The 25512-nt window shown below is 36.2% G+C and overlaps 4 protein-coding genes across 4 annotated transcripts; all 4 read right to left on the reverse strand.

The window, feature by feature from the left end:
• Positions 1-2068: 2068 nt before the first annotated feature.
• LOC118819637 (olfactory receptor 146-like) lies at positions 2069-4802 on the reverse strand. Its single transcript, XM_036587443.1, has 2 exons — positions 4783-4802; positions 2069-3023 (listed from the first exon to the last, which is right to left on the reverse strand). The coding sequence occupies exons 1-2, from the start codon at positions 4800-4802 to the stop codon at positions 2069-2071; spliced, it is 975 nt and encodes a 324-aa protein (XP_036443336.1).
• Positions 4803-8408: 3606 nt separating this feature from the next.
• Positions 8409-9368, reverse strand: LOC118820255 (olfactory receptor 10T2-like). Its single transcript, XM_036588519.1, has one exon. It carries the CDS (start codon positions 9366-9368, stop codon positions 8409-8411), a length of 960 nt encoding a protein of 319 aa, XP_036444412.1.
• A 9075-nt stretch (positions 9369-18443) lies between these two features.
• On the reverse strand, positions 18444-19382 carry LOC118820095 (olfactory receptor 146-like). Its single transcript, XM_036588226.1, has one exon. It carries the CDS (start codon positions 19380-19382, stop codon positions 18444-18446), a length of 939 nt encoding a protein of 312 aa, XP_036444119.1.
• A 4311-nt stretch (positions 19383-23693) lies between these two features.
• Positions 23694-24632, reverse strand: LOC118820102 (olfactory receptor 146-like). The gene has a single exon (XM_036588234.1). The coding sequence runs from the start codon at positions 24630-24632 to the stop codon at positions 23694-23696; it is 939 nt and encodes a 312-aa protein (XP_036444127.1).
• Between the last annotated feature and the right edge of the window lie 880 nt (positions 24633-25512).

A 25512-nucleotide genomic window follows, 5' to 3' on the forward strand; every position in this document is an offset into this window, starting at 1 on the left:
AGTTTGAGAGTACCTCATTTTAACTCAAAAATGTGTAACAGGTATTGTCTTATTTGCATTGCATTGGTCTGGAAACAGCAGTAAACCCCCTTTAGACTTGTCACTGAATATGTTTAGGACATATAAGACTGGTTGACCAGGTGGTCCCGCTGGCAAAGGAACATATGGAGGAGGCCCAAGAGGTACAACAGTGTGCCTATCCCTCTATACCGGTACAACAGGCTGGTTCAACACAGGAGATTTTAGCTGGGAGACCAGGCAGGAGGCCCTTAGGCTGTTATTTTAAATTATTACATTAAAATTATCACATTCATTTTTTCTGTGCTTCAACCACTTATATGAGCTTTTGCCCTGACTGAGGTCTCAGTCTTCAACTCTTACCACCTATCCAGAGAGGTTAACTTAGGCTTGTGAAGGCCCAGTTTGTCTCCATGCTTGACCTCACTAAAAGCTATTGTCATGTGGCTCTCAGTCTTTTCCATCTTAGGGGCAATAGGCAGCACTAGGTTCTTAAATTCTGTGCTGTATCATGCTATTAATTGTCTATACTAACTCTAACCTTATGTTCAGATAATGACTCAGCAAGTGAATGTGATACATAATTGGAACTGCACTGGAATCTCATATTATCTCATAGAATCTCAGATATATTATCTTTTAATGTGTTGTTGATGTGTCCCTTGTTGTATCAGTATGGCTTTAGAAACTTACTTTGAGAAAAAGACGGTCATGTTTGAAAACCAAATCATGTTTTTTTTTGTGTGTGAGGTTTTAATAATTTTTTTTGAATGAAAGTAAAAAACTTGCAGGTGCATTATTTCAAGGTAAATAAAAGGCCTGAGATGCCTTAGACTAGCACAGTTTTGTGATTAAACTGCTCACACACATCTGATTCAACTCAGAAGTTGATTGCCAGGTGTAGTAGGTGTGTTAGAGCAGGGAAATCACCAACTGTGCTCCAACCCTTCAGGACTTAATTAGACACCCCTGAGAAGTCCTCTTTGTAAGTTTGTAAGTCCTCTTTGTTGCACTGAAACTTGAAGAACTGGTTGACCTTGCCATGGGACATTCTACTGTTTCCACTATGATTATTATGAAAACAAACTATCACAAAAAATGAAGAACATTTTGTAAAATGTAAAATAAATAAATAAATAAATAAATAAATAAATAGATGAATAAGCAAGTGGTAGTTTGGTTAGGGAACAAATTAAAATAATACAGGTTTCATGGGTTTGCACTATGAATTGAAAAATATAAAATATAATTTACACTTTTAATAGAGCTTTTACAAATGATTGACTTTATGATTTACAATTACTACATGGACTGCATGATGACAAAGATGATGGGAGTTCTATTTAATCATAAATGGTCAATCATTTAATAACAGTGTGTTAAGTGCAATAAAAGTGAAACTTAAACCTTTTAAATGATCATTCATCATATATTTTGTGATCAGATTTTAATACATTGTAAATATCTTAAAGTTTGTTTCATTAGACAAGATATATATTTTAGACTTTTTATACATACAGCATGAAATTTGTATATTAACTCAACTGATCAGACAATATATGGCTTTGTTAATATTTATCCAAAAATAAATAGAGACGGACAAAATAATACTTTATCTCATTTAATCTGGTAAAATGAAACCGCTCTAAAAGAAGCCACCAACTAGGCAAATGGGACACATTTTCTGCACTTGGTAGTCATGTATTATAATATACTAGGCTTTATATCTCCCTGTCTCTGTACATTTTGTCCATATGAAAAATAATAATAATCTTGCTGCTTACATTACTAGTTTATTAACACATACTGCCTCCACTACCTACATTAGGTTTCCTTCTTTACCTGGTCATTACATCCCCAAAGACAACCTGTCATGTAATGTGAGACTTAAAACTGTCTGCCTATGCAATGTCTGTGTACATAAAAGATAATACATTAAAAGATAAATATTGCCGTTTGTACTTGGCTGTTTAAAATCGTTTTTGTAACACTGCATTCACACACTGCATGTAAATAGACAATGCATATTCAATTAATTCAATTAATTAAGTCATTCTGGAATCACTTTCCTTTTCCAAGGAATCTGCTGAAGCCACTGCCTTATTTCTTTGGTTTGAAGTCCGTATATGATGGGGTTAAGAGCACAAGGAATAACATAAAACAAAACACTGGCCACTTTTCCAAGTTCTGCATAAGCAGGGAAACGATGCAGAATGATTGCAGTCATTCCACATCCAAGGATAATGAGGTACACGATCAGATGCGTGCTGCACGTTTTCATAGCCTTACTCTGCAGAGCACTGTTTCCACTCTTTACACACACAACAGCAATTTTTAGGTAAGTGAGAGCAATGCATGACATTGATGTGCCCCAGAGCGCAACAGAGGTAAACAAGCCGACAACCTGATTAACTAACAGGTTCTCGCAAGACAGTTTAAAAAGAGAAGCGTTGTCACAGAACGGATTTGAAATAGTTGAACTACAGTGTGATAGTCTGATACTGAGGCCCAAAACAATTCCAACTGGTACGATGGCTATTACCCATGCTAATGCAGTCAGTTTAACAACCATTTTGTTGGTCATTATACTGTTGTATCTTAAGGGGTTGCATATGGCCACATACCTGTCAAAAGCCATTATCATTAATATGGTGTGTGCACTTGTACTAAACATGTGAATACCATAAGCTTGAATCACACAAGCGACATAGCTGATATACCTGTCTGATTCTTCTCTAAAAATGTCTTTGAGCAAAGCAGGCACCACTACAGTAGTACCAAGTACATCATTCAGAGGAAGGTTACAGAAAAAGAGGTACATGGGTTTGTGCAAAGCTTTCTCCACCGATATCAGGGCAATAAGCCCAATGTTGGATACCATTATGAAAAGGTACACTAACAAAAGAAGAATAAACACTGGATAAGCAGATTGATACGTGACCCTCAGTCCTTCAATCTTAAGAATTTGGTTTGTATCTGTTCTGTTTTCCATCACTCTTGCAAACCTGTAGAACAAAATGAGGAAAATGAACATTATATTGTCAGTGCAAATCAGTTTTCATTTTTGATTGCAAAGCACACGATTACGACTCAAAATTTCACATCGTTTATCTGTAAAATACACATATACATCTTTTAACAGTATCTTTTAACAAAACAAGTTGAATTGAGGTTGATGTTGAATTTGGATTAAACATTACTATTTTTCTGCTATTATTGCTCTTTAAAACTGTAAAAGATTTAGATGTTGATTTTAACAACTGTTCCATCAGATCAGAGATTAAACAGTAATTATATATTAATATCTTCGTTGTGTAACACCTTATATGATCAAATGCACAGCATGCGCAGCCTTCCTTAACTTGAGAATCAAGAATAGGCACTACCACTGAGGTGATCTCTGCAAAATATATACTGTAGCAGTATCTCCTGGTGCTTTCTGACATGACCCCATTGACTGGTACAATAATATTAGTAACAACAACAGCAGAGTCCCTTGGTAGTTTTGCTGTCAACTGCATAGTTCAAAACATCACCTCAGAGTTGATAAACAAGTCTCAGATTAGTGAAAGATTTGTGGAGCAGACTTAGCCGAGGCACAACAGAGGTATTATTACTTGCCTGTATTTGACAAGGACAATAGATGTTTAATTATCTATATAACTGTAAGCTAAAGAAAACACCTGCTTTCACGGAACCCATGGTGCACTGACAAATATACTTACAGGTTTGAGCAGTATTTTGATATGATATGTGATACAAAGTGTTATTTTGTTAATGACACTGAAAGGAAATCTCATAGTTCCTTATTTTCATATTTTGAAAATACTCAAAAAAAAATATTTTGGTCCTTCCTCTTGGAAAACAGTTTGCAGCAGTGTTTTCAGCTATTTGCACAGTCAGTGAGGAAATGGACAGTAAGATGGGAATCAGATGTCTGATATATAGTTCTATGAACAGACAACAACTTTGTGTAATTTGTTAAAGTGACAGAAACAGATAAATACTTAATTTCTATCATCTTAACAGAATTTAATTTTATTTGTATAATCCTAACTTTATCTAAGTGATGTTAGTGTCATCAATAATGTGTTTCTGTCTAGAACAGTGATATTGATTTCCAGTCCTGGAGAGCTGGTGTCCAGCACAGTTTGATGATTTTCCTGTTTTTTGATTTCTGATTAAATAATAACAATTAGCAGGTTTTGTATGTATGTTAGAGCAGGAAAATTGCCAAGCTGTGTTGGGCTCTGGCCCGTAGACTGCATATGCTCTGGCCATGCAGGACCCCTGTTCTAGAAATGAGATCCAATCAAAGACACAGACAATTCACCTAAACTTTATCCATGTTCATTTTAGATGCAAAGCACTTTATACACCTGGCTCACTCACTCACATCTAGTAGGCTGAAAAAGGGGCACTATTAGCACTGAACTAGTCTTCATTGAAAAAAATGATGCATCAATCACACTTTATGTCTTTGTTCTACAGGAAACTGTCCAAGCTGAATGAAACTACATTTGTGGGGAACCATGGTCCTGGAGGGGTGGAAGCAAAAGACAACAGGACAGATGGAGACAATATACATCCACTAGGAAATGTTGGTGCTAGTCATGGTGTCCAGGACTTCTGTTTGCGTAATGATGTTTAATGAACATGGTTAATAAACATGTTTCAACACATAATCAACATAATAAACAGCTGCTTTTTTTTGTTATAGCACAATGGTCCATCAAACCAATTGCCTGCCTCAACATTTCACACCCACAAAAACAGTAGGCCATTTTGCAAGTCAGTCAAACTAGGCTGTTCTTGGCTGGGCTGAGTAACAAGACTTGTTACCTTGCGTGCCTATTAAATAGTCCTAAACAGCCTAAAGAAAAAACTGTTTAAAAATAAAAATGAGAACATGTTGTCAAAAGGAAAAAATAACACTGATCAGGGATCCTATGGGAAAAAAAAGCTTACAGATCAAAGTAGTCAAAAGAGAAAAGCAAGTCAGAACAAACGCAAGTCAGAACAAATGACCCACGACCAGGCAAATCACATCCAAAATCAATACTGGTGTGCAGAATGCCACTATAGAATGTACAACTTATTTCACTTTGTTTCAAGTGAGGTACAACAGCAAAAGGCCATGTTGGGTGCCAATGTTGTTAGTGAAGGACTGGGAAGATTCAACTGCTAATTATAGGTCTAGTGACTCTGGAGCAACAAATGAAGGCACTGTTGAGTGGCAACGCCAACTCTATGAACAGAAAACCTGCCTAGGTGCAGCCAGTCTATATGGACCTTAATTTTCATGGTGGTCTAGGTATTTAACCAATATTTTGAGACTGATTAAATCCCTAATGTCCCTAATGTTCAAATCTCACACATCAAAGTTATTTCATCTTAATCTGAGAGGTGAACCTTAATCTAAAAAAGAACTTCCAGTTATTAACAAGTTCACTGCTGATGACAAAACCCAACGTCACTGATTTATGTGATGGTAACACTGACATATTGCAGGAAGTCCATGCTTACGCCATCTGCACCATACAAAGATTTCCAAACCTGCATGAATAGTGGGGTGTGCCTTGTGAATTAGCTTGACCAAAGGTCTTATGGATTAAATACATTATTAAGGTCTTCCTTAGACATTGTAGAATCATTTTTTCATATCAAAACAATAATTATTAGAGTTGTTGCATGGTGTGTTAAACACGTGCTCGAACAAAAATTTTTAGACAGTGTGAGAGAAGATGCTGAAAAAACAAGCTGGGGGTCTTCAGTTCTTCACTAGCAGGCCTGCCTCTTCTTCTAATTTAATATAAAATAATAAGAACACAAGATTCTTCTATTATTTATAATTGTACCTAGAATAACAAATGGCTGGGGTATTTATGATGTTTGGATTCCTCCAGCCTTCAGCAGGAGTAATTTCTCAAAACTCAAAAGCAAGTCAGAAACCATCATTAAGCAACTGACTATATATAATCCACTATATGCTGCTGTAGTTTCAGATTATAAACAGTCCAGAGGCCACATTTTCCAAGAACCTGTAGAAGAGTTCAGTTCCACCGGGATTAACCAACATGAATTATTCCAGTTCTGTATTGAAAACATCATAATACAGAGTCAGTGCTGGCTGAGAGTTCAAGGACTTACTTGCTGCCTCAAATTTTGACAATATCTCACTAGTATTGTTGGATTTGATTGCAGTATTTGTTGTTAGAGACTATGATATATTAATGGAGATGCTTGAAAATATGCTCAATTTATATATGTTTTTGCTTGATTAAGGAGTCTTTGTTGATCAGTGGTCTCCAACTCTCATCCTGTAGAGCTACCTTCCCATAGATGCTAGTTCCAACCACAATTTGCAACACGTGCTTCAGCTAGTCAACCTCTTTGCAAGTCCTTGATTGGTGGGATCAGATGTATTACAGTTAAGTAAGTGGCGAGGCAGCTTATTGGACACAAGGTGGTACTAAACTCTGCAGGAAGGTAGCTCTCCAGGACCAGTGTTGGAGACTACTGCTCTTGACAGATGACTATTAATTTGTTAGTGTTAATGGGGAGGTCTTCAGAACCAAAAACAGTGCAATGTGGTGTACCGCAAGGCTCTATTTTAGGTTCCTTACTCTTCTTCCTAAAATTATAGCTCCTTGGACACATAATTCACATACATGGCTTTTACTTTTATGCTGATGATGCATGGTTATAAGTTCAGCCAGATTCTCTCAGTTACACAAAATGGAAGATTGTATTACAGACATAAAAGTATGGATGACCAGAAACATCCTGCTTTTAATTTTTGATTTGGAAGTATTGCTGCTCAAAATATGGTTGCAGATTGTATCCTTGGCCTTAATGTTTTTTTTTCTGTGCAATCAAAAGCTACATGATAACATTGATAATGTTTGAATCCCATCTAAATTACAACTCTGTAACATCTCAAGACTGTGTAATCCCACTTATGAAACAGGGAAAATTAAACATATTATTAATGAAATCAGTTCTTGTTTTCATAAATTCTAGATTAGACTACTGTTACTGAGTGGTTGCCCTGCCATATCTCTAAATGGGCCCCAACTATAGTTCAGACTGTGGTAGCCCATGTGCTGACCAAATAAAGGAATTCAGCACATGTTACTCCGGTGTTTTGTGGCAGTTTACACTGGCTTTCTGTAAAGTTTCACTTTGACTATAAGGTATTGGCCTAGCTTGGGCTTATCTTGCCAAACTGAGGATTTTTCCCTTAACACTGCGCTGCTATAGTTACCTATGTTAACATGTTATAGAATGTTTAATATTTGCCTGTGTGAAGCCAGTCAGGTCTACCCAGTTGTGGAAGAGGTACTGAAAATCATCACATTAAAAAATGATTACTGATTGTATATAACTTTAGCACAATTTTTCATGTAGCAGATCAGAATCTGTAAAAGGTGGTTTTATGTTCAGATATTCCAATTACAATTGAATATTTGAAAAGCACAAGTTAACTACTGATGCTGCATCACATCCTACTCACAATTCAAACATATACATTAAAGAAATAAGATGTCACATAAATATAGTAGACCTATAGTCAGAGGTATAGTATGCAATATATATATTTTAATGTTGAGCAATTGATATTTCCAATAATTGCATAAACATATGAAGCACAAATAATGAAAAATGCACCAAATAGTAATAGAATGTTTCTAGTCACTCTCTTTACTCTTAACTATTGTATGTAAAACAATATCTAACAGAAAATTAAGATCTAACCACAATTCAGTTCCTGTAGTGACAAATCAGAAGTACATTCTGAGTCTTGTTATCACAGAGTTTGCATTAAAACCAATTCAATCTGATGAGTGTTGGTGTTTGGGAATGGAAAGTAAATTCTGACATCCATAAATTCTTGTGTTAAGACAAAAATTCCTTATTTCCTCTTTCAATCACACTTTATTTTTATAGACCCCTACACATCATCTACAGATTACTTAATTGTTACCAGACTGTGCTAGGTTGACATTTAGATTTTGGGTTTAGGTTTGGGATTTAATAGAATGTATTACATACTTCATGTTCAGATGCATTTATTAGACATTTAATTTGATAACAGTGTTAGCATAGTTTAGACAGGTGAATATCTATGAAGCATCTACAGTGGACCATTAGAATAAAATGTTGCTTCTCTTTTTTAATTCATGGTTTGCTTGCCAGTATTTTCAGTGGTTTACAATACATTTGACATGATGCAGTCTGCTGTGTTTTTGAGAATGCGAAAATTCAGAATTTTACCGTACTAATAGAGGTTAATCTCAGAACCATCTGAGAATCAGAGAAACCAGTACAGGACAGCCGAATGGAAACAAGACATATGGAATCCACATTAGACATTTGTTATATGTATTTCATGATGATATAGAGGGCACAGTTTTCCTGACTGCATGAGAAGCTGTGCTGTATCTGCAGAAGGCTCTCTTCAGCGCATCCTGCAGCTCTTTATTCCTCAAGCTGTAAATGAAGGGGTTCAGGAGGGGCGTCAGCACAGAGTAAAGCACAGCAATAATCAAACGCACATCTGGGTCAAACGTGGCCACTCTGTAGGATATGTACACACAGGACGCAGACACATAGGAGATGCAGACTACAATAAGGTGAGACACACAAGTAGCAGCAGCTTTCAGTCTCTCAGCTGAGCCCATTTTGCTGATGGCTTTTCCAATGCAAATATAAGACGCCAGAATCAGCAGGAAGGTAGAAATAATGCCAAATAAAGCAAAGGTTAGTGATACTATGCTGTTCCTTGTAGTGTCAGTGCAAGCCAGGCGCACGACTGAGGTATGATCACAGAAGATGTGCTTAACTATGTTGGGTCCGCAGAAGGGCAGCGGCAAAGCCAAAGAGATGGCTGGAACAGTAAGAGTCCATCCAAAGAGCCATGCTAAAATTATGAGCAGATAACGAATCCTCCTGGTCATGATTGATGTGTAGCGCAAAGGATGGCAGATGGCTAAGTATCGGTCAAAAGCCATCACTGTCAACAAAGCACGTCCTGTTAAAGCCATCGAGAGGAAAAAAATCATTTGCACAAAGCAGCCTACTTTAGAAATGGTCTTGACTTCAACTAGGAATCCCGAAAGCATGCTTGGGATGGTCACTGTTGTATAGATCATGTCACTAAAAGACAGATTGTGGAGGAAAAAGTACATGGGCGATTTCAGTTTGGAGTCTGTTCTGACCAGATATATAATCATACTGTTTCCCCCCAGAATAAGAACATACATTGTGAGGAAAACAGTAAATAGAATCAAATGTCTGTCTTTGAATCCCTCAATGATGAACAGTGTTACTGACTCAGTCACGTTCATTTTAGAAGACCAGCAACTGGAGGAAAAAAAAAATAAACCAGAAAAGAAGAAAGAACAAGTTATACTTAAGACAACAGCTTGAATTCATGTTTAAATTAAAAGTTGTTGAAGAAAGTTCCCTAAATTTAAACCTACACAAAAATCTCTGGAAAGTCTGATTCAAAACAATAAGCAGAAAAGGAAGTGGATTATTTTTAGAAATGCATACCTGTGAAAGTCTCAGGTCATGTTCAAATAAATTTAATCTTACGAAATGAAGGAACAAAGTATGTATGAGGCCTTAAATATACAAATCAAAACAAAGGAGTTTCATTATCTTAATAGGTTGTCAAGCGCAAGTGTTTGTTTTCATTCTTATTCATTAAAAGTGATCCCTGGACCAATTAAACAGCTGAATGGTTTTGCTTCCCTTGTTATCATGTTTTTCATCTACTCAGAGGGTAATTACAGAAGGATAATCACCTCTCTTGGATTTGAATTTGAGTCATTAGATCTTAATTGCTTTGTTACTATCAGTGCCAGAGAGCAGGTTGTTTAACCAACTTTTCCAACAGGTTTAATTTCTTTCATGTACTTTTTCAGTAGGATTAAGGTACTAAATTAAGATCACTAATGAACACCCAGTTCTGAGTTGATGAGGACCATCTGTGGCACCTTATAGATTCTGGTAGTAACTAGTCGTGGGTTTTCTTTTCTCAGTAACAGCTTCTTGACTGCCATACAACCATTCAAACTCTGTCTTCTCACACTGGAAGAACACTGTTTTTTTCTTCTTTCTTAAAGATGTTAAAAATCGTAAGTCTTGAAAAGATTGCTTCTATGGTGCTCATAGAAGTGAATGCATTACAAAGATTGGTGCAAATACACTCCAGAATCCTTAAACAAATGTTGAAAACCTTACTGCAACAGCTAATGATCTGTAGGCACCTCCAGCTCTTGATATCATCTGTGTTCATGAGTCTGCATTATGGGAGATCAGCAATGACTGCTGCTCTCTAAATGAAAAGGTAGTGCTGATATTCCACAACACTACGTGGTAAATGTATAATTTTAGATTTAAAGACAAAAACAAACTTCATGCCAACACCAAAATATTAATTCAGCTGTGAAACATGGTGAAGAGTGTATAATGGTTGCTGTTTCAAGGCCTGAACAGCTTAAAATCATTGAAAGACTAATGAATTCTAAGCTGTATCACTAAATTCTTCAGCAGAAGGCCATCTGTGATCTAAAACCCAGACAAAGCAAAATACAGAACTAAATCAACATAAGAGTGGCTCAAACAGATTTTATGGCCATGTCAGATTCCTAACCTCCCAGTTGAAATGCCCTGATATAGCTTCCTTATGACCATTCAAACAAGACAAAAATATACAATAGCGTAGTCAGATCTTCATCTAAGTTATAACAATAGAGAAAGAGAACCCAATACAACAAATAGCACAAACAATTATACAGCTTTTTTTTTATTATTTTATAGATCAAAGCAATCCAACATTAAATGTCTTTGTTAGCAAAAAAGTATGTCAACCTCTGCTTTCAGTATCTGGTGTGACCCTTTGAGCAGCAAAGACTTCAACCAAACATTAATTATCTCACACTGACTTTTCTGAGTTTTCCTGACATAACTGTCTCCTTTCAGTGATGTTGGTGGGCTTTCCTTCCACACTTCAGGTCCTGCCAGAACATTTCTATTGTATTAAGGTCTGGATTTTGAGTCCAGAGCGCATTTTTTGGTAGACTGACCAGTGTATTTAGGGTTGTTTTCTTGCTGTAAGACCCATCTTTTATTGAGCTTCAGTTCACAGATGGATGCCCAGATATTCATTTTCTAATCCTGTTTGAGGTAGTTTATAGCACCACATTTGTCTAACTATTCCCTGTCCCATCACACTTTGTCCAGCTTATAAAGGCCTCCATAATCAGCCGAAGAGCTGCTTCAGAGCTGGACTGAGTCATAGAATACTTCAAACAGTGCAGTGGGTCACTGTGAGCAGGATTAAGAAATGTTGCTGTACACAATTTGTGTGAGCATTCAAACTTTATCATGGAGAACGTTTTTTTCAAACAGTGATGAATTTTATGTTTTGTATTTCAAAAAACAAGCAGCTCATCTGGTTATATTTATATAATTCAAATGCATTCATTCACAATTTTAACTGAGGTATCTGATTATCTCTTGCTATTGCCCTAGTCAAAGGTTTTGCTGTACTCTTTGAATCTGAATTAATCTGTCCGAAATTGAAATTTTGGGGACACTGGGCCAAAAAACAAAATTTTGTGCCTTTGAATGAAAGTAAACTGAAAAACTACAAGCTAATGAAAAAACGTATTATTTAAACATCATACTGTTGTATCTTAAAGGGTTGCATATGGCCACATACCTGTCAAAAGCACCAAAGAGGTGAAGACAGTAAGCTTGAATTACACAAGCAATGCAACTAATGTACCTGTCAAATTCTTCTTTATAGATGTCTTTGAGCAAGCTAGGCACCGCAATAGTAGCTCCAGTTGCATCATTTAGAGGAAGGTTACAGAAAAGAAGATACAAGGGGTCCTTTTGGACATGTAGCTGTTAGGCTCAGTAAGAGAATTAGGATGTATCTGGATTTATCTGCTTAAAGAATACACGTAGCTCATGAGGTTTTGACGTGAGAAGAAACTGTTTATGCCTCATCATGCTAAATCATCACATCATACTACACTCAGCGGTGCATGACGTACTTAGAGGCCGTTACGGTCCTGTTGAGATTGGCTGCGAAGGCGAGCTGTGGGGAAACAAGTCGTCGTGGTCGGAGTGTTTACGTTTGCCTTGTGAGACCCGCCTCCTACTGTAAACCTTTGGTTAGTGAGGTTTCACAACCTGTTATTATTGTTTGCAACGAATTATCACCGTTTATTACACGTTGATAGCACTGTTAAGATAGTATTTACAGAAATGTATGAGTTAAAATGTGGCCGTTAACCTGATAACTAGAGCTAACGTGAGTGCTAGCAATTCTACAGTTAACGTTGGTTCTTTGATTGGTTAGCTAAGCCACAAATCTAATGTTATGGCGCTACCTAACGTTAGCTAACGTTTGAAAACGTTGAACTTTATTACTTGAGCTTTAAAAGTTAGTAAATTGTTTGGAATTTTGTAATTCCTGCCTTGACATTTAGGTTTTAGATTTGGTTTCATAGCAAAGCAAAGCTAGCTATCAAACAAACATCCGAATCTGATGAATCTTATGATCCATTGAAGGGTTGCTGAGGTCCAAAATGGTCCTTTTAAGGCATTGCTCCGTAAAAAAATAAAAAAAATAAAAAAATTCCTAGTTAGTAACGTCTTTAATAGTGTACTTCTAGCAGGCCAGACACTGAAGAGCCAAAAAAAGGTTATAGGACGCTCATTGCAACATCTCTTGTATGTTATTGCATGTCACACTGCTGATGCGTCCTAAATATTTTCTGGCGACACGCCTAGAAAATGATCATGTTCTGCTTATGGCTTCTGTTTTTTTGCCAGACAGTGGCACCAAAAAACTCCTGCAAAGTTTTGCTTGAAAAATGCATGTATGAAACGGCAAAGAAGGAGAGTTTGGAGACATTCATTGCTGGGGAAGAGGGGGACAATGAAAGCCTGAAGCATTATAAAGGAGGAGGAGACAGTTCACTGGTTGAAAAATGAAAGGGAAACCTTAACACTCAACGTGGTGTCTGTTTATGAGAAAGTCTAGTTCTTCAGTAAAGGGTGCATGTGCAGTAGCTAGACCAAGCTGGGAAAAACAGTTTCCAGTGTGTTATTTGCAAACTCTACAAACTATATATGCATTTTTGTTAGATTTTATCAGTGATTTCAAATATCTTTCTAAAACGATATGTGGCTTTCACTTTTGGTTTTAAAGGTCTCTCCTGTAAAATTCAACGAGGTAGAGGCCTTGTCTTATGACATGAAATAACTAGTATTGCCAAGGTGGCCGCCGAGTGAACAGACTTTCAAATAAGGACTTTGCTTCAGGTCAGTAGGCTTATTGTTCTGCTGTGTCATTTTGAGGCATATCACTCTATTTGTGAACTGAAAGCTGAGCCAGATTACAGTATGCAAGTTAATATAGGAATAAAGTTTTTATTTCATCATTATTCCATCTCATGCTACACTTCACACATCACATTAAAAGTTCAAAAACCACCAGTTTTAACCCCCTAAAGTACAACATGCAAATGTTACTCATTACTCATTTCTTATTACTACTTAACTTAACATATTAGTTTCATAGTAGTTACTGAGTTACTTACAATTGTTAATAATGCTGAATAAAAAGCCCAGTTCAATAGGTAATATTCAATAACTACTATGAATTATTTGGTAGCTGCACTCTCTGAAAAACCTTCCAGGGTACAAGCACTATCACTATGGTGATGCCATCAAGGGTACATCTCCTTGACTCCAGGCTTTTTACTTCATTTTTCTACTTGAAAGACTATGCTTAAATATGCTTAATTTGAAGCAAAAATAAATGTAATGTATCTTTAAACTCATTTAAGGCATGCAGTTGTACCTTCAGGGCCATGTTATACCTTTGAGGATATGTTTAGATTGTTTGTACACTGAGGGACTAAAATGTACCTGGACAGTACCCCTGGACAGTTTTTTGACGGTATACTATACAAATTGCCACTATCATAGCAAAACCTTGTTTTCCTGCATGACAACTTTACAAAAGATGTTAAAAAGACTTATTACATGTTACATTAAAAATTATTTAATGAATTCTAATGTAACAAAATGACTTGAGTAATTTAACTTAAGTAATTTAACAGGTTGGGAGGCAGTAAGAAAGCCATATAAGCAAAATAAGAAAAAAAGACTTTCCTGGGCCAAGAAGCACCACCAGTGGACTACTGAAGACTGGAAGAAGGACTTATGGACCAGTGAAAAAAAGTACAAAAAGATGGCTACCTTGATGAGTTAAAATTTTTTATAAAGTTTTGTTTAAAATGATTTTATGATTTCTTTTTTGTCTCAAGATGTTTATTTGTTATGTGCTTTTAATTGCAGAGTATAATGACACATTATGTACATGTACGTGGATGTACTGCAAATTCGAGGCAATGAACTGTGTACTACACTTCTGGGGTGAGTAATGGGTTGTGTTTAATGTCAATGTGTTTGTAAGTAAGTGAGGGGGGTCATGGGTGAATAAAAGAGGAATTACACTGATTTTTCAGAATTTCTCCATAAATCTTCATGATATAAACAAAATCATTCAGAGTGCTTTGGTGTAAAATGATCCTTTCCAGAGAAACTTACTGAGGCATACTTGTTCACAGTGGTGGTGATAGGAACCAGACGTCAGAAGTGTTTAATTTGTCTAAAAGCCATATAACATTAAGCTTTTACATGAAATAGCTTCGAATTTGATGCCTGATGCCAGAGTCATTGTTTCATGGTAGTTTTGAGCTTTTGCACTAAAAATACGTACAGGGCGGCCAGATGCATTTTAAGATATGTACATGCTTGGATAGATGCCTGCAGGGAGATAGAAGACAAAATAGTTCCCAAAGGAAACAAGTTTTTTTTTTATGTACCGTTATGTTACCCACATCAGCATTACATATAAAACTCAGAAGACATGTGAAGTTTCTCTGGTGGTTTTGGATATTAAATAAAATGGCTATATTAGTGTTGTAGACATTATGACTCCTGGTTCCTGTCACCACCACTGTAAATTGAAATGTCTCGGCGAGTTCCTCTACAATTAACCAATACACTTAAAACTGCTCTGAACTGAACTGTGGAGAAAAGTTGAAAAATCGGTGGAATTTCCAGGACCATTTTGGACCTTAGCAACTCTTCAATGTATCATAAGATTTACTCTTTACTCATTCAGATAAATACACTGATTATTGTCTTCATACATGTCATTCATATCCTTGACTTTTGATTGACTCGGCATGTTCAGAACATGAGCTCTGATGCTGACTGGTAGCTGTATCGGATGCATTTGAAGTTGGAACCATACTTACAGTAAAATGTTTTAGAGCTGAGCTGTGCAAAAAATGCTCAAAAAGAAAAAGAAGTAACTCACAACAGCAGACTTTGATAAAAAAAAAAAAAACATGCAAATAATAGTGTGTTATATGACGGTACACTATCATTTGTAGAAGACCTGGGTGTTGTGCTGGAGAGGCCTAATGGTTTTACTGGGAAGGCTGCCACACAAAGAAGCGACACAGCGCAGTTGGACAGAATGCAGCTACAGCATATGTTTAGATTCAGGATACGTTTACATTTAATATTCTAAGTTACAGTCCTCATATAGCTTTATTAAAACGTTTTCGCACAGCTTTTAGTGAACTTATCACATTTTGTAACAGTTAACTAACTTTTCACTCTTTGCTGTTTCACTGTTATGTTCAACTCTGCCTAACTGAAAAATCTGTATCACAGTACTGCTTTGAGGCTTGAGCTGACGTTACCTGTAACTAGTTCAAGTGATGAGTGCACAACGGTGTCACTGAACAGGCTTAACCATTTTCCTTTGTTGCTTGAAAGTTTTAGAAATGTACTTGCCTGATCAGCTCGTATATCATTATTCAGCTATGTAGGCCATTTAGAATTAAGGTTAGGCCAATATGTGTGCTGAATAGTGTATCTACTATGTTCTAACTAGGCCTGGGATTGATAAGTAAAGAGGAATAAGGAAAGAGAACTGACAGAGAACTATAGAGGACTAATTTAACTTTAAACAGCTAGCAAAATAATGTTAAATGATATAGGCATCAGGTCCCTTTTATGGTTAAAACTATTGATTTTTATGGAGCATTAATAGTAAAAACATAGGCTAATCATTCCAGGGAGGATAAAAATAGTTCACAGGACAACAGTAAATCTGTTTTAGGATGCTTTAAGACAATGAAGTGACATAAACTCAGAAACGTGCCAGTCATTCATTCATGCCAGTCATATACATAGTGTATAATGCAGAAAGCTTTAGCCAATGATTTATCAGATGTCACCTAAACATTGAAGGCATGCCCCATTTAAAAATCATATAAACTGTGAAAAAAAGGGAGATTAAAATAAATGTGAGAAATGGTAATGTGATGAAAAATATATATAGATGAATAACTGATATAAAGTGATTTTTTTATTTTATTTTATCATTTGGAGATTTTAGTAAATAATTAAAAGCTTTTTAAAACTATAATTTCTATAATTCATACTTTGAGATCTGCAACAGTTTCAAACGAAGGTATGTAATAGTACTGTAAACAAAAGCCATTCGATATTTTAGATGGCGAATTTTCAAATTCAGATGTCTTATGCCATTACTTGAATTCATTTCTCATTCAAACCGGAATATAATTGTTAGATTAGTTGATTAATTGAAAAAATAGTCAATTGATTAACCAAGTATTGAAATAATCATTAGTTGCAGGCCCATAGCTAATTACTTAAATCACGCAGGCCAAGTAATTCCTCTCCTCTCTCTTGCTCTTTCTCTCCCTCTCTCTCTGTCTCTCTCTTTCTCTCTCTGCTAAGGGATGATTTCCTGTTCTTATGTTATTCAACAGTTAGCTACCCATGATTACATTCAGTGTGGAGAGCTGAAGACATCATTGCATACTAGTATTCCTATAGTCTTTTTGAAACAGTCTTGTTTTTCTGGTCAGAAGAGTTGTAGCTTGTTATTTTAAGGCAAATGTAGGATCTGAACAATTATTGAAGACCAGGTACCACAACCCCACTATGGTTCCCTGGATTGATATTATTTGGTTAGTGAAAATATTGGATCAAACATTGCAGTTTAAATTCAAATTGTCCTGACATACTGTACCTCATAAACGTCCTGTATCAGGCATTGTGGAGTCTTCCACAGCCATGCCACCCTAGAACCACATAACAACACATCTGATGAAATTTATCCATGGTCTTCGGCACGCTGTAGTTGAACAACAGCATTAAGAACAGGAGCAACTAGAGTGTATTTGCTTTGTCATAATGGACGGTTTAATGACAATCCACAGTTTTTAAATGTCTTCCTTCTATCATATTTACTTTTTTTTCTCAGCCATGTTGAGGATTTTGTTCTCAAAGCTCATGGCAGTAGAAGGAATTTGACAGAAATCCATATAAATGTGATAATAGTCTCCACACTATGGTGACCGCCTATGATGACACAGCTATGTTATCCGAGAGAACTGTGTTTCTCAAGAGTTACAATGCATACCCATACCATAAAACTTCATCCACTATGTTTATTTCTTTGTTTACACTTCCTCTACAACATTTCCAATATAAAACATGTAACTACTGAGTTATATATTTACTTCTTCAGAAACTGTTTTTGATAATTGTCAAAGATTGCTGCTTACAGAGTAGGTCTCTTGTTCTTTTCATTGACATTTACTAGCATTTTTCTGCCATCAACAGGGCAAGAAGGAGGTAGTTTTTATGACTTGATGCAAAAACAGGGTGGTTTGTGGTTGAATTTTAGGAGGGACAGTTAGGTGTTTCAGGCATAAATTTCTTCCAGACGGTATTATGAGAGAGAATCCAAATTCTCATATTCACACTTTTGCAAAAACTTGATGAGCAGGCCTTGAGCATGAGCCATCACCTTTTCATTTAGTCACCATAACAGAATGGACTTAATGAGTGAAAAATGTGACAAAGATTAAACTAAGTAAATATGCATTTTGCACAGGAATTACATTTGACATGTCATTTGTTGATTTTGCTCTAGGTTGTTCCAAGGATTTGTCCATGCAACAACATTGAAATATTTTTCTGTGTTTTATGATTGTATTAGAAAAAGCTATATGTAAGTAAAAATATTGTTACTCATTTGACCAAAAGTAGCCTAATAAAACAACGTACCTACTGCAATGTAAAACATCCACAGAAAAGAGCAAAATTACACCTAAAAGAATAAATTTCCTATAGTAGGAAACTGTAGTGCAAGTTAAAGTATTATCATTGGAATATCACAGTTTCAAAACTAGTACAAGTTACTGTGAGTGTTATTAACAATTTCATGTCAAACCACAGACAGAAGTTCTTTCTTTTATGGTGTATAAAGATTCTGGTTATGGGATCACCCTCTTTAAGTGTAGAATCTTCAGCAGAGCATGTCTAATTTCAGTAGTTTGCAGGGCATATATGACAGGGTTCAGAATACCTGGGCCAACATGGAAAAGCAGCGCAGCTCCTTTCCTGTAATCTGCATAACCAGAGAAACGATGGAGTATGATCATGGTTAACGCAGATGTACACATGATGACATAGACAGTCAAGTGTGTGCTGCAGGTTTTCAAAGCCTTGCTGTTCAAAGTTTTGTTTTTACGATTAATACAGACAGCTGTTATTTTGGCATAAGTAAGTGCAATGCATCCCATAGAAGAGCTAAGGAAAGCTACTGTGTATATCAGGCCATATACATTATTAATGTAAGGATTTTCACATGACAGTTTGAACAGTGATGCATTATCACAGAACGGATTTTCTATGAATATTCCACAGCGATTCAGCCTTATTGTCAGAGCTAACAATATGCTCACACAGACTAGTGCTACACCCCAGGCTGATGCAGTCAGTTTAACCACCATTTTGGTAGTCATGACAGTTGTATAGTGCAGTGGATTACATATGGCAACATATCTGTCAAAGGCCATAACCATGAGTACAGTGTGAGAGGCAACAACATACAGGTGGAAACCAAAGGCTTGAGCAACACACTCAGTATAACTGATGTAGCGTTCAGATTTTGGCCTTAAAAGGTCCCCAAGCAACCGAGGGAAAATGACAGAGTTTCCAAATGCATCATTAAAGGGAAGATTACAGAAGAGAATGTACATAGGTTCATGTAGGCTTCTTTCCATTGTTATGAGCAGAATGATTCCAATATTAGCTACCATAATGAGCAGATAGAAAATGAGAAAGAAAAGAAATGTAGGATACAAGGTTTGTTCAGGGACAACCAGTCCCTCCAGCTGTAAAAAAGGACTATTAAATGTCACATTTTCCATTGAGAGGTGATACGACAGCTGTTTGAAATAAGAAGAAGGCAATAAGATGTTGGAAATTTCAGTTGGTTAATAAGCAGAAACATATATTAGTGAGCTTTAAAACTTTGTTGTTTTATACATTTCTGTTCTAAATATTTAGTCCTCATTCTTCAAGATACATGATTCTTTCAGTCCTTATTCATTGAGAATTCCAAAAATGTTTTTTTTTTAATATAAATTTGTTGTGTTTATATAGTTGTTATATAGTTATACATGTAGTGAACAGCTCTATAGCTAAGTAATTAGGGCAAAATCACTGAAATTTAAAATGTAACAGCAATAACAGTTATTTTTTAGCCTTAAGAAGTCATTAAGATGTCTTTACATGGTAAAAGTTGGTAAAAAAACATTTTGGGTCATTGTTGTTTCAGTATTAAAATAATATGGGCAAGTCCAGCATTGATTATTCATTTTCTGGTAAAAGAACATCAACATCAATGTAAAACAACAGAACAATTATTTTAGACACCTGGCCCTCCATCCTTATATTGACATGCTGTTTAGCCTCAAAAGAGCCTAGGGGATGTCTAAGGGAGTGTCTTTACCACAGGTTGTGTTTCAATCTAAATATAACTCAAAACGTCTGATGTTGTGTAACAGTTCATTGGCTTATGCACAATGTAGAACACAAAGTTTAGTTACACAGATGATTTCATTGCCTTATAACATATTCCTTTCTCAAGGAAACAGTATGACGTAGGATATTAAAATGTATTACCCAACATTTCCATACTGAATGGTTGACTTGTGAGACATTTTACCATTTCATCAAAAACATTAACTCATTTAGAACTTGGTGGCAGCAGCGCATCTCAAAAAAGTTGGGATAGGCCCATGTCTGCCACTGTGTAGTTTCCCTTCTTCTTTTCACAACAGCCTGTAAACATCATGAAAAGACCAGTTGCTGGGAGAGGAATGTTGTCCCATTCTTGTCTGATGTTGAATTCTAGCTGCTCAACAGTCCTGGGTCTTCTTTGCCGGAGTTTTCGTTTCATGATGCACCAAATGTTTTCTTTTGTTGAAAGGTCTGGAATGGGAGAATATGTTGTTCTAAAATATCTATATACTGTTCAGCATTTATAGTGCCTTTCCAGATGTGTAAGCTGCCCACGCCATAGGCACTAATGCAACCCCATATCATCAGAGATGCAGGCTTCTGAGCTGTGTGCTGATAACAAGCAAGTCCGTCTCCTTTTGAGTGTGCAGGATAAAGAAAAAGAATTTCAAATTTGGATTCAATTCATCTGTCCATTTTAAATGAGCTTTGGCCCAGAGAAGACAGCGGCGAATCTGGGTTGTGTTGACATATGGCTTCTTCTTTGCATGATACAGCTTTAACTTGCATTTGTGGATTGCATGGCAAACTGTGTTTGCAGACAGTGATTTCTGGAGGTGTTCCTGAGCCCATGCAGTGATTTCTAGTACAGAATCATGCCTGTTTTTTTTAATGAAGTGCCGCCTGAGGGCCTGAAGATCACAAGCATTTCTTGTCCTTTGCATACAAGGATTTCTCCAGATTCTCTGAATCTTTTGATGATGATATGTACTGTAGATGGTGGGATATCCAAATTCTTCACAATTTTACTTTGAGGAACATTTTTCTGAAATTGTTTCACTATTTTTTAACCACAGTTTTCTGCACATTGGTGAACCTCTGCCCATCTTTGCTTCTGAGAGACTCTGCCTCTCAAAAATGCTCTTTTTTATACCCAGTCATATGAGTTAGTTGCAAATTGCTCCTCCAGCTGTTTTTTATTTGTACCAATTACTTTTCCAGGCTTTTGTTGCCCCTGTCCCAACTTTTTTGAGATGCGTTGCTGCCTTTGAGTTCTAAATTAATTAATGTTTTTCATGAAATGGTAAAATCTTATATGTGTTCTGTGTTCTATTGTGAATAAAATATGGGTCTATGAGATTTGCAAATCATTTCATTCTGTTTGTATTTACATTTATTTACATTTTACACAGCATCCCAACTTTTTTGGAATTGGGGTTGTAGCTGATAGATTAACAGATTAAGGAAATAATCATTAGCTGCAGCCCTAGTACTAATTATTTTTAGATTTCATCGAGGCCTAGTTCTGACTGGTTTTTAAAGTTGGCTGCAGGGCATGTCTGTTTGGTGGCTGTCTGTCTTCAACTCTCTCTCCAGCACACACACAAAACACACCTCTCAGCCTCTAAATAAGAACATAGTCCAGCTGTTGTGTGTATGTAAACGCAGTTTATGTTTCTCATTATCTTTCATAAAATTTGAAATTACATGCTTTGTCTCTTTTGCTCTCTCTCTCTTTCTGCTTAGGGATAATTTCCTGTTCTTGTGTTTTCCAACCGTTATAGTAACTACCAGTAATATCATTCCGTGTGAAGAGCTGAAGACATCATTGCAGACTTGTTTTCCTATAGTCTTATCAAAACAGACTTATTTTTCTGGTCAGAAGAGTTATAGCTTGTTATTTTATGGCAAATGTAGGGTCTGAACAATTATTGAAGACTAGGTACCACAACCCCCCCTATGATTCCTGTGCTGATATAATTTGGTTTGTCAAAATATTGGATCAAACGTTGCAGTTTAAATTTTAGTTGTCTTGACATACTGTACCTCATAAACTCCCTCTATCAGCCATTGTGGAGTCATCCATGGCCATGCCACCCTAGAACCACATAACACCACATCTGATGGATTTCTTCATGGTCTTCGGCACGCTGTAGTTAAACAACAGCATTAAGAAAAGGAGCATCTAAAGCGTATTTGCTTTGTCAAATGGGACAGTTAAATGACAATCTGCAGTTTTTAAATGTCTTCCTTCTATTATATTTCCTTTTTCTCAGACATGTTTTTTTCTCAAAGCTCATGGCAGTAGAAGGAATTTGAGAGAATTCCCATTAAAGTGAAAAGTCTCTATTCTATGGTGACAGTCTCTGATAACTAACTCCACTATGTTTATTTTTTTGTCCACACTTCCTCTACAACACTTCCAACATAAAACATAGAACTACTGAGTTATATATTTACTTCTTCAGAATCTGGTTTTGATAATTGCCAAGGATTGCTGCTTACAGAGTAGGTCTCTTGATCTTTTCATTGACATTACAAGCATTTTTCTGCTATCAACAGGGCAAGAAGGAGGTAGGTTTTTTGAATTGATGGTTGAACATTAAACAGGATAGTTAGTTAGCTGTTAAAGGCATGAACTTTCTGCCAGACTGTACACTGTTAGAAACAAAGGTTCTGTGCAGGTACATATTTTGTTCTTCAAGGTACAAACAATGTAAATGTACGCTCAAAGGTACAACAGTAGTTTTAGGGTCCAATTGTGTACCTTAAATAAGTTTTTCCCAGGTGAAAATTATGTATTTGTGCTGTTTCACAACCTAATGTTCGAAAACAGAACAAATAAATGAAATAAAAAGCCTGAAGACAAGACGGGGTGTGTAGAGTCAATACGATAAAAAAATGTATAATTGTGGTACAATTATATCCTCTGACTAAAGGTACTGATACCATTGTGGTTACCACCCCAGTGACAAGAAGGGTCCTGCCTCAGTGTCAGTTTAATACCTTTTTTCTGAGACTGTATTATGGGGGAGAATCCAAATTCTCAAATTTACATTCACACCTTTGCCAAAACCTGACAAACAGGCCTTGAGCATGAGGCATCACCTTTTCATTTAGTCAGCATAACTTTAAACAGAATGGACTTAATGAGCGAAAACATTTGACAAAATGTAACCTTAGGTAAAAATGCATTTTGCGCAGGAATTACATGTGACATGTCATAATAATTTTGCTGTAGGATGTTCCAAAGAATTTTCCGTACAACAATATTGGATAATTTGTCTTTATTTTATCACTGTATTAGAAAAGGTCATATAGAAGTTTAATATTGTTAGTAATTTCACTAAAAGTAGCCTAATAAAACAACTTGAGTAAAAATTCGTATGGAGTCACCTTCTGCAATGTAAAACATCAGCTGAAAAGAGCAACTTTAAACTTTAAAAAGAATACATTTCCTTGCAAATATACTGGAGTGTAAGTTAAAATGGTCTCATTTGGGCCAGCTCAGAAAAGTAAAACTCAGAATTAAATACACCTGAGGATCTGTGACTAGTTACTACCTAATATAGTTTGGTCAAGTATACATGGACAGCATATGCAGCAAAGACAGAATTTCACAGTTTTAAACCTAGAACATATTGCTGTGAAATTTATCAATTTCAATTCAAACTACAGAGAGAAATTCTTTTATTTATGATATATGAAATTTCTGGTTATGGGATCATCTTCTTTGAGCATAGAATCTTCAGCAGAGCATGTCTAATCTCAGTAGTTTGCAGGGCGTATATGACAGGGTTCAGAATACCTGGGCCAACATGGAAAAGCAGCGCAGCTCCTTTCCTGTAATCTTCATAACCAGAGAAACGATGGAGTATGATCATGGTTAACGCAGATGTACACATGATGACATAGACAGTCAAGTGTGTGCTGCAGGTTTTCAAAGCCTTGCTGTTCAGAGTTTTGTTTTTACGATTAATACAGACAGCTGTTATTTTGGCATAAGTAAGTGCAATGCATCCAATAGAAGAGCCAAGTACAGCTGCTGTGTATATCAGACCATATACATTATTAATGTAAGGATTCTCACATGACAGTTTGAACAGTGATGCATTATCACAGAACAGATTTTCTATTAATGTTCCACAGCGATTCAGCCTTATTGTCAGAGCTAACAATATGCTCACACAGACTAGTGCTACACCCCAGGCTGATGCAGTCAGTTTAGCCACCATTTTGGTAGTCATGACAGTTGTATAGTGCAGTGGATTACATATGGCAACATATCTGTCAAAGGCCATAACCATGAGTACAGTGTGAGAGGCAACAAGATAGATGTGGAAACCGAAGGCTTGAGCAACACAGTCAGTATAACTGATGTAGCGTTCAGATTTTGGCCTTAAAAGGTCCCCAAGCAACCGAGGGACAATGACAGAGTTTCCAAATGCATCATTAAAGGGAAGATTACAGAAGAGAATGTACATAGGTTCATGTAGGCTTCTTTCCATTGTTATGAGCAGAATGATTCCAATATTAGCTACCATAATGAGCAGATAGAAAATGAGGAAGAAAAGAAATGTAGGATACAAGGTTTGTTCAGGGACAACCAGTCCCTCCAGCTGTAAAAAAGGACTGTTAATTGTCAGGTTTTCCATTGAGAGGTGATACGACAGCTGTTTGAAATAAGAAGAAGGCAGCTGGATATTGGAAGTTTCAGTTGGTTAATAAGCAGAAACATGAACTTTAAATCTTTGTTATTTAATACATTTCTGTTCTAAATATTTGGTCCTCATTCTTCAAGATTCGTGATTTTCCGAGTCCCCATTCTTTGAGAGTTCTAAAAAGTATTCTTCTCCAAATATTTATTTGTTGTATTTATACAGTGTACATATAGTGAACATAGATATATTTCAAAATAGCTAAGTATTAAGAGCAAAAGAACTGAAATGTAAAATGTAACAGCAATAACAGTTATGATCTTTTAGCTTCCCTGGATGATTAAGAAGTCTTTACATGATAATAGTTGGTGTGAAAAACATCTTGGGTCAGTGTTGTTTCAGTATCGTAATATTATGAGCAAGTCCAGGTTTGATCTATTAAATATAATTTCTGGTAAAAGATCATCAGCATCAATGTAAAACAACAGAACTATTATTTTAGGTCCCTGTTCCTCCATCCTTATATTGACATGCTGGTCAGCCTCAAAAGAGCTTATTGGACATGTGACGGAGTGTCATAACAACAGGTTGTTTTTCAAATCTGATTCCGTTCTAAAAATAACTGAAAACCCCTGATAATGCGCTACGGTTCCTTGGCTTTTATACGCTGTAAAACACAAAGTTTAGTTACACAGATAATCTCCTCACTTTAAAACATATTCTTTTCTCAAGGAAACAATATAATGAAGGATATTTAAACATATTATGCACCTTTTCTATAATGAATGGTTGACTCAAATAGTTATATAAAATAGAAGCAAGAATGGCTGAATGGGTTTTGGACACCAGCAGCAAAATCTTAAGGAAGAATTACCTT

The sequence above is a fragment of the Colossoma macropomum genome, unplaced genomic scaffold (assembly GCF_904425465.1).
Source record: "Colossoma macropomum unplaced genomic scaffold, Colossoma_macropomum, whole genome shotgun sequence".
Classification (NCBI taxonomy): domain Eukaryota; kingdom Metazoa; phylum Chordata; class Actinopteri; order Characiformes; family Serrasalmidae; genus Colossoma; species Colossoma macropomum.

Coding starts and splice junctions, on each gene's coding strand:
- LOC118820255 (XM_036588519.1), bottom strand. CDS start 9,368: ATGAACGTGACTGAGTCAGTAACACTGTTCATCATTGAGGGATTCAAA.
- LOC118820102 (XM_036588234.1), bottom strand. CDS start 24,632: ATGGAAAACCTGACAATTAACAGTCCTTTTTTACAGCTGGAGGGACTG.
- LOC118819637 (XM_036587443.1), bottom strand. CDS start 4,802: ATGGCCTACTGTTTTTGTGG. Junction 3,024..4,782: donor ATGGCCTACTGTTTTTGTGG/GTGTGAAATGTT, acceptor TTTGTTCTACAG/GTTTGCAAGAGTGATGGAAA.
- LOC118820095 (XM_036588226.1), bottom strand. CDS start 19,382: ATGGAAAATGTGACATTTAATAGTCCTTTTTTACAGCTGGAGGGACTG.